This window comes from Petaurus breviceps, unplaced genomic scaffold (genome assembly GCF_028583685.1).
Source record: "Petaurus breviceps papuanus isolate PSGF00001 unplaced genomic scaffold, PetGlider_PUasm1.0 185, whole genome shotgun sequence".
NCBI classification, from domain to species: Eukaryota; Metazoa; Chordata; class Mammalia; order Diprotodontia; family Petauridae; genus Petaurus; species Petaurus breviceps.
The window spans coordinates 38,170,888-38,180,749 of NW_027185797.1; the positions used below are offsets into that span (position 1 = coordinate 38,170,888).

Here is a 9,862-nt window from a genome sequence, read left to right on the forward strand (position 1 = left end):
AGAGAGAGAGAGAGAGAGAGAGAGAGAGAGAGAGAGAGAGAGATTGGGAGAACATGGAGGGAGAGGGAGAAACCAAGACAGAGGAGGCAGAGACGGAGGGAGGGAGGGAAAGAGAAGGAGGAGGAGGGAGGGAGGGGGATGGAGAGAAAGGAGGGGGAAAGACAGAGACGAACGGAGAGATTCAAGAGGCTGAGAAACCCAGAGAGAGGGAGATCTGAGACCTGGAGACTAGAGACAGACTCAGAGGCACACAGAGGGAGGAAAAACCTAAGACAGAACGAGGCTCCGGGGCACAGGAAGACACTGAGCCCCAGATTCCAAAGCAGGGATGGAGAAGGGGCGAAGGGACTAGCCTCCCGCCCGCCGGCCGGCCAGCAGGACCAGAGAATCGGAGAGGGGCTGGTCAAGGACAGAGGATGGAGCCCCAGCCAGGCGGACCCGGGGAGGGGCCGAAGGGCCGCAGGTGCTGGGGAAGGTGAGTCGGGAAGCTGCCCCCGGCCCGGGGTTGTGGGAGAAGGCGGCCAACGATGCCTGGCCCATCCCTGGAAAGATGGAGACTGGGGTGGGGGCGGCTGCAACAGGGTGGAGGGTGGGGGCCGAGGCTGGATCCCGGCCGACCCCTGGGCAGGGCCCCTGGGGGGGGGGGGCGATGGTGCGGGAGAGGGAGCTGGGGGGGGGGGGGGGGGGGGGGGGGGGGGGGGGGGGGGCCGGGGCCCTGGGAGGGGGGGGAGGGAAGGCGGTTCGCTGAGGGAGCTCCCGGCGCAGGGAGAGTTAACGTCTGGCAGGGCGGCGGGAGGGGAGGAGGGGGAGGGGCGGGGTCGGGGGCTGCCCGCATTAAGGGGTCAAGGGTGAGCGAGGCGGCCCGGGGGGCTGTCTGGGCTGCCAGACAGCCCGGGGTCAGCGGCGGGGGCAGGGGCTGTCTGTCGGGGGAGGGTACTTGAGCATCCGGGCCCCCAGCCCCCGCCCCCTTAAGAACCCAAACGTTCCGTTCCTCCATTCCGCTATCCCTCCGGGACCAGGCATCCGGATCCCCGAATCCCTAGCCCCTCAGAGACCTAGGCCCTAGTGGGGGGTGGAAGGGACAGGGGGAACCCAATCCCCCATCCCCCGAGGACCCAGGAATCCTGAAACCCGTCCCTGGCCTCTGGGACCCAGGCGTCCTAGTCTCTCACCGCCTGCGGCCTCTCAAGAGACCCAGGCATCCAAATTCCCTCAGTCTCCTTTCCTCGTTTAAGGAAACTGGAGTCCTGAACCCCAGCCCCAGATCTCTCTCTCTCTCTCTCTCTCTCTCTCTCTCTCTCTCTCGCTCGCTCGCTCGCTCGCTCGCTCGCTCTCCTCTTTCTCTCTCTGGAACCCAGGTTTCCAAATCACTCAGCTCCCCTATCTACCTACCTCCTCCCGCCCCCCACCCCCTACCAGGACCCGGTCCTTCCTCCGCCTCCCTGAGCCCAGCTGGAGTCCGGCTCTCCAGGGGTTAAGGGGGCGGTACAGCCGCCAGCCCGGGTTGCCATGACGCCAGACTGTTTGGGCCTGCTCTCTGACCCCCAGGGGCTCCCTGGGGGCCGGGGGAGGGGAGGGGACCCAGACTTACTGCCCCCCAGCCCACAGTGGAAGCCATCCATCCCTTTTGATGCAGGTTCTGAGCCAGAGAGATGCCTGAGAGGGCCCTGGGCTAAAGGTCTGGACCCCTGGGTTCTGTCCTGATATATGACCTTGGTCCAGGGGCACCCCTTACTTGAGCCTCAGTTTCCCCTAGTGTGATAAAGGACTCAACTATCTGATTCTTCAATTCCTTTTCCCCCCTCCCCCTCCCCTGGCTTGGGCCCAGAGCATGCTGGGATTCCAAGGCCGGCACAGGGCCAGGGCTGGGGGGTGGTCCCAAAGCAAGAGCAGCTGTACTATTGACTCGGACCCTGGTCTGACTCTGGAAAGGGAAACCTAGACAGGGGACCCTCAGCCCAAGCCCAGGCAGGTCCTGGGATTGAAACAGACAGAGAGATGGATACAAAAAGACAGCAGACTCACAAATTGAGACCAGAGATGGATGGAGGGGTAGACTGAGAGGAGGGGAAAAGAGAAGGTTGTGGGCTTGAAAGGGAAGGAAAGGCAAAAAGAGGGAAGGAAGGAGGGAGAAGTAGAGAAGACAGTGGACACCGAGAATCCCACAAACCTACAAATAGAGAAAGCAGTGAGAAAGAGAGAGGTCTGCCGGCCTCTGGGTCAGCCTTCACTGCCTACCTCTTCTCTGCTCCCAGGAAATAAGCCAGTATTCCTAGGACCCCGAAAAAGATCAAGATCTTGGCCAAGTAGCCAAAGGCCCAGACAGGTAAGGATGCCCCACCCTGCCCCCAGAAAGAAGGCCCAGGTCAGGACTCCTCATCCCCCTCACAACACAGAGAGGGCAAGAACCACCTCCCTCGTGCTCCAAATGGGGCAGGGGCTGGAGCATCAGGACACCTGGGTCCCTGCGGGAGGCAGGGAGATCAGGAAGCCTGGTTCCCTGAGAGGGGCAGGGGCTGGAGCATCAGGACACCTGGGTCCCTGAGGGGGCAGGGGTTGTGGCCCAGGCACCCGGCTCCTGGGGGGGGCCCATTCTGCAGCCTGGCACCCACCCGTAGATCCGACCTTGCGGGGCGCCGGCCACACACAAGCTCGAGTCTGTGGGTCTGTGTCGGGATTGGCATCGCCGCCGGGCCCCCCTGCCGGCCTGGTCCAGCCCCCGCCCAGCCCGGCCCTGTCCACCTCACGCGCTGCCCGGGCTGAGGTAGTAGGTTGTACAGTTGAGAGAGACACCTGTGGAGATAACTGTACGGCTCACTAGCTTTCCCCGGGCTGTGCCCTGCACCGGAGGAGGAGGGGGAGAGGGGGGGGAGGGGCCCATGCCAGGGGCTGGGCTTCTCACGGCCTGGGAGCTGTTGGTTGGGGACCTTCCCTGAGGCAGGGCCCTGCAGACTGTGCTGGGGGCCAGTAGCAACGTGACCCTGCCTCTTACTGGGCACTGGGGGAGACAGTGTCTATGTCTCTGGGTCCCTCTCTGTCCCTATCTGTGTTTTCCAGTAGCACTGTTTTTCCATCTCTGTGTCTCTCTGGGTCTGGCTGTTTCCATTTGTGTGTGTGTGTGTGTGTGTGTGTGTGTGTGTGTGTGTGTGTGTGTGTCTGTGTCTGTGTCTCTGTGTCTCTCTGCCTCTGCTCCCCTGCCCCCGCTGTCCTCTCGGTCCCTGAGACCCTTTAACCTGTGAAGACGTCCAGGGTCACAGGTGAGGTTCTTGGGAGCCAGGAGGCCGGCCCATCAACTGACAAGAACCAGGATCCTCTGTACCCATAACCCTCTGACCTTGGCCTTACCGATGACCCCAACCTCCAGCCCTAACCTTCAGCTCCAGCCTCCAACTCTGGGACCTGCTCGGGGGATCATTAGGATACCTGGATCCCTGAGAGGTGTTTGAGTTGACGGATGCCTCGTCCTTGGGGATGGGTGGGCCTGGGGCGGAGGGGGGCACAGGATGGCTAGGTCCCTGAGTGACAGAGGGATGGACACTTGGGAGGTCCTGGGGGCCGAGTCCCCTCCCCCACATTCTCTGATGACCTCACAAAGGTCATCTTCTACTGCTTTCCTTCCCCACCTACCCAGGCCATGGCCCTAGCTGTGTCCCCACAGGCCAGTCAAATGGCCCCCTTAGCCTTGGGCCTGGCCCTCAGGCTGCTGGTGATGAGTGTCCCAGTGTCCTGGGGCTGTCTGCTCTGTTTCACCTCTGAGCTTGACCGGCAGCGTCTCTGCCAGCTGTTCACAGGCCTGAAGAGCCGCCAGGGTTCCCAGTGTGGGACCCAGCTGATGGAAGCCTTCCAGGGCCTGACCCACACCCAGATAAGTGAGGAGCTCCCCAGCCCAGCGTAGCTCAGCCCCAGGACACATTCCCCCTACTGCCACCAAGAGAGAAGCACTTAGTGCCCTCAGGGATCTAGAGGCCGAAGCCACCATAGAGAATCTCCAGGCCTATCCTTCCATTGTCTAGAGAATCTCAAGGTCCTTCCTTGGCTCATCCATTCAGATCTGGGAGGGACCTTGGAGGCCAGCTCATCCAGTGCCCTCATTTTACAGAGGCCCAAGGGCCCAAGCAGAGGCAGTGACCAATGTGAGACCCTCTGAACTCCCTCCCTCCCCTCATCAGAGACCCCAGATATGCCTGGGAGAAGCAGGAGAAAAGCACCCAGCACTACACCACCTGAAATGGGTCCTGCCCCTAGGCCTGGCTGCTATTTCCCTAGCCAAAGGTGGATTCTCCCAGGGCCCCTGCACCCAGTAACCCTCCCTTCCCCCCATGCTGGGCCTCTCTGACCCCACTCTCCAGGGGAAGTTTGGAATTCCCTCAAAAGCATATCATAGCTCCGAGTAGCTGAGAGCCCACTTCTCAGGGGTAAAGGCCCATTCAGAACTGAGTGCTCTCCCCCCACCCCATGGTGTGGATTCTGGGGCCCAGCCCCTGCCCCCTTGCCACGCTCCCCTCCCCCACCCCCCAGATTATGCTGAGAGAACCCGACTGCATGATGCCTTCACTCAGACCATCTTCACCCTGGAGGAAAAGGCTGCATCGAAAGGTGAGTATGGCCTCAGACCTCAGACCTTGGGTCTGAGAGACCTTGGGATCACTGTGGGGCTGTGATCACATTGGAATAGAGGGAGCAGGTCTTATGATCATGAGGTTGGGGAAAGGGGATCTGTGATAAGGCTGTTAAAGGGAGGGGGTCTGTGATAATCCTGGCGGGAGGGGTGGGGGGGAGGCTGTGACAGTGATCGGCAATGATAACATTGTGAACAGGTCTATTTTTTAAATGGATAAAGAGGAGAAAGTGTGACAAGATGGGAAGGAGGAAGCCGTATGATAATGGAGGAATGAATGAGGGACCTGTTTTAAACATGTAAAAAGGAGAGGCAGAATAAAGGGGGTGTGATAACTTGACAGTCAGGGGACCTTCCATCCTGTCAGTGTTGAAAGAAGCATGGTAATGTAGGAAGGAGGGGACCTGATCTATCATGAGAGTGAGCAGGGTCTGTAACAAGGGGCTAGGAAAGAGGGGGTGTGAGAGTAAAGAGGGCAGAATCATAGATTTGGAGCTAAAAAGGAATCCTAAGGCCCACCTGGTTCATAGATGTTATAGTATGGCAGTGGTCTGAGATAATATTGCATGGAGGGGTGAAAGAAATGGTGAAAGAAAAGTCACTAAGGCACCAGCTCGTGCCAGACTAACCTGCTTTCCTCTTTTGACAGGATTGCTAGACAAGTAGATCAGGAGAGCTAGCTTACCTAGATTTTAGCAAAGCATTTGACCAAAGTCTCTCACACTATCCTTCTGGAAAAGATGAGGAGATACCAGGCATTGCCCATTGATTGAATGTCTGGAGCCAATGACTGGTTCCATGCTGGTTTGTTAGGTGGTTCCTACTGGAGTGCTGCTGGCTTCTATGCCATTGAGTGTTTCATCAATAACAACTAACAGCATAGAAAGCGTGCATTCCCAATATTGCAATTGACACAAACCTTCAAGGCACAGTCAATAAGCGTATATTAAATGCCTACTGTGTACCAGGCACTATCCTAAGTACTGGAGATATAAAGGCAAGAGCCATTCCTTCTCTCAAGGAGCTCACAGTCTAATGGGAGAGACAACATACAAACAACTATGTACAGTCTATAGACAGAACAAATGGGAAAGAATTAACAATGCGCTAGAATTAAGGATTTGGAAAAGCCTCCTGTAGAAGGTGGGACTTAAAAAGAAATGAGAGACCAAAAGGCAGAGATGAGGAGGAAAGACAAGAGAAAATGTAGAATTCTTGTTCAAAGAACAGGAAGGCAGCCATTGTCCCTGGACCAGAGAGTACACGGCGAGGTGTAAGGGAAGGGGAAAAGCACTTAGTAGCACCAGCTGTATGCCAGGCACGGTACTAATATCTCACTGGATGCTCACAATCCTGGGAGGTAGAGGCTGCTATTATCCTCACTTTACAGTTGAGGAAACTGAGGCAAACAGAGGTTAAATGACATGCCCAGGATCACAGAGCTGGTGAGTGTCTGAAGCTGGATTTGAACTCAGGTCTTCCTGATTCCAGTCCCAGTACTCTATCCACTGTGGCACCAGCTGCCTCGAGAGTGTGAAAAGACTGGAAAGATAGAAGGCACAGGTTATGAAGGGCTTTGCAACCAAACAGAGGATTTTATACTTGATCCTGGAGGTGAGGAGGAGCCCTGGAGTCCTGAGAGAGTGGGGTGAGAGGAGAGTAACGTGTTTAGCCCTGAGTTTTAGGAAAATCACTTTGCCATTTGGAGGATGGATTGTAGTGGAGAGAGACTTGAGGCAGGCAGACCCAGCAGCAGGCTATTGCAATACTCCAGGTGAGGGTCTGCACCAGGGAGGTGACGGTGTCAGAAGAGAAGAGGGGGGATACTTGGGAGATGTTGCAAAGATGAAATCAACAGGTCTTGGTGGCAGATTGGATATGGCGGATTTGAGAGACAGTGAAGAGCGAGGGACTGGGAGGGTGGTGGTGCCATTGATGGTAATCAGGGAGTTTGGTTTAGGAAGAAAGATAATGACCACAGTTGTAAACATGTTGAGCTTAAGATGGCTATAGATCATCCAGTTGGAGGTGTCCAGTAGACAGCTGAAGAGGTGAAACTGGAAAGTAGCAGAGATCAGGGCTGGATAAATAGATCTGAGACAGATATCGGCAGAGATGATCATTTAATTCATGGGAGCTGTGGAGATTACCAAGTGAAATAGTTTGGAGGAAGAAGAGAAGGCTCACAGGGAATACTCAGAAATAACATGATCCAGCCAAGGGGCCAGATACGTCGGAGGGGAGCATGCTGTCCTAAAAACCTAGAAAAAAAAGAGAGAGTGATCAACAGTGTCAGAGGCGACAGAGAGGTCAAGAAGGATGAGAATCCAGAAAATTGGGAGGCTGAAGCTGATAAGGTGAAATTTAGTAAGAATAAATGTAAAGTCCTTCCCTTGGCTTCAAACATTCAGGTTCCACCGCAAGTATAATAAGTTGGAGGCGGTATGGCTTAACTGAAAAATACTTGGGTTATAGCATCATACAAGCTCAGTGTGAGTCAGCAGTGTGATATATAGATATAGATACATAAGTTTAATGCCAGTGAGGTCATTAGGCTGTGTTAACAGAGCCATAGCATCCAGGAATATATCCTGCTTAGATGTGACACCTCTGTCCTATGCCTTGGTCCAATCTCATCTGAAGTCTTGAGCTCAGCCATGGACACCATAGTTCGGGAAGCATGTTGACAAACCAAAGTAGGGAAGAGAGGGGCTATGAGGGTAATCCCTCTCCCACCCAGGAAGAAGACCCCCTGACTTCTACTATATAACCTCCTAACACCAGCCCATTTGGCTTACATTGACCAACATTGCCCTGGAATGAGTAGTCCACCAAGAGGGCAAAGGGCTTTGGGTCAGTATCCCATGACCATCATTTAAAGGGATATTGAATCTGGTTCAGAAGAGACTGCTCTGAGAGGACATCATGGCAGTCTCCAAGTATTTGAAGGACCATCATGGAAAAGAGACGTTAGCCTTGCTCTCATTGGCCCAGCAAGCAGATGTCAGTCATGGGTGGAAATTACAAAGCGGCCAATTTGATGTCAGAGAAAACTTCCTGTGAAAGCTGCCTCAGCATGAAATTGGGTACTTCCAGAGGCAATGAGTTCCCCCTCCCTAGAGGGATTCAAGCAAAGGCTTTTCATGAATACTCTAATATAGGGATCCTGGTCAAGGTGTAAGTCCAACCAGATGACTGCCAAGACCTTTCCAACTCTTAGCTCCTGTGATTCTGCAAAGGGTGATGGTGATGGAATAAAGAGAAATTATTCCAGTGAGTGGTGGAGGGCCTATGAAAGTGATATGCTGAAGAAGGCTGCTTAAATGAGGAATTGAGAGGGGATTTGATCCTGAGGGCAGAAGTTGGGGGTAGGGGCAGGGAGACCTGGCTAATATGGAAGTGATCATGGAAGTGAGAGAGATGTAGCCATTCAGGGGTGATGCAGACATCTAGACCAGCACTGGAATAATATTGAAATGAAGGGGACTTTGATGATACTGGAGTGAAGAGTGTATGTTAATATGGGAGTGGGACGGATTTTGTCTTAATGATCAAGTGAGAATGGACGTGATAACGGTGATGAGAGTTCTTTAATGATGGTGGGAGCGTGGTGGGAGGGTGGTAATAAGGAAGTTAATGTAATGATATTGAATTGGTGGGGCTTGGCTCTTTTTGTGTTGAATTCAGAAGGGATATGGAGTGAGGGAACCTGAGGAGAAAGGGCTTGTGGCAGCAGGGAAATCAGGAGAATAGATGGGATAATGAATGAACCAGGGGGTCTGTTTTAACTATGCATTTAGGGGACCTGGTTTAATGATAGATTTAGGAGACCTGTTTCTTATAGATCTGAGGGACCTGTTTTAATTGTTATTTGGGGGACTTAAATTCATTGTTAAAGTGAGGCAGGCTTTAGACAATGATTGAATGATGGGGGATATAATGATGTGGTAGATAGGAGGGACATGTGATACATGGATTTGAGATGGCCTCAGTGTTGGAGTCAGAAGAAATATGGTAATGATGAGGCAGTGAGAGGGGAGGATGTGATAATTCTGGGGTCAACTGGCACCTATGATGATTGTGGAGGTGAAAATAAAGTAAGAGGCTTATGAGAAGGTTGTAAAGGGATCTGTTTTCATGATAAAGCAAGATAGGATGTGATGATGTTGGGCTGCAGGGTCCTGCTTTAATGTCGGAAAAAGAGAGGGCCTATGCAAACTTGGGGCATGTGATAATGATGGATTGAGCAAGTTTGGATTATATGAGAGTGAACAGGCCTGTGGTAATGTTGGCAGGAGAGGAGATCGTGCTTATGTTGAATAAACTGGTGACGACGATGGAGTAAGAGGAAGGAAAAGGTGATAATAGCGGCCAGAGAATCCCTGATTTAGAGCCAACACCATCACAGAGATTACCTCCTCCAGAGATGTTGTGATCCTGGAGTGACAGAGTCGCATTGAGGGAGGTGTGGCATAGTGCTGGGAGGTAGGGGAGTACATGATAATGATGAAGTGAGGTAGGTGGGACCTGTGATCATGACAACATGGGGCCAAGGCTCTTTTAATGGTGGAGTAAGGAGGGATGGAATGATAATAAAGGACAAAACAGACCCGAGATTGTGTTGGAGGGAGGTGGCATTCTGTAACGTAGGAGGGGGACTTGGGGTAATGTCAGAGTGCGGGGTGTGATGACTGTGGAATAAAGGACCTGGGAATCTTGGATTTAGAGCAGAATGGCATCCTCAGGGCTGTCTGTTTCAGAGACGGGATCATGTGGGTTAATAATGCAGTAAGGGTGAAATCATTCAGCATAAGGCCAAAAGGTACTGGGGGATGTTGGGAGAGTGGAGGGAAGATGAATGAGGTAGTGAGAGGGGCTACGGAGGGAGGGGGCTGTTGGTAACAATATTAGGGCAAAATGGCATGGAATGAAGAGGAGCAGAAGGAAAAGATATAACCATGTAGGGGGAGGGAGAACCTGTGACTGTGGGAATAAAGGCTCATGCATCCATGGATCCATACAGGGTAATGGATGTAAATAAAGATAAAAATAAATATACATGTGGGGGAATTAGAGGTGGGTAGGGAGGGGAACCTGCTAGAATGTGGGAGGGAGGCCCAAGAGAGAGTTAGGATCCCCATGATAATATTGGGGTGTAAGAATCTGAGGTGATGATGATGGAATGAGGGACCCCAGAGCTAATGGTGGAATGAGGGGGCCCTGGGCTAATGGTGGAATGAGGGG

General features: G+C 53.4%; 1 protein-coding gene across 1 annotated transcript in view; it reads left to right on the top strand.

The window, feature by feature from the left end:
• Positions 1-3,515: 3,515 nt before the first annotated feature.
• SPACA6 (sperm acrosome associated 6) overlaps positions 3,516-9,862 on the top strand; it is a 34,202-nt gene continuing 27,855 nt past the window's right edge. Inside the window, 3 exon segments of the mRNA XM_069088878.1 lie at positions 3,516-3,612; positions 3,615-3,869; positions 4,519-4,596. Coding sequence (XP_068944979.1) covers positions 3,531-3,612; positions 3,615-3,869; positions 4,519-4,596 — 415 coding nt within the window. The 5' untranslated portion in view covers positions 3,516-3,530.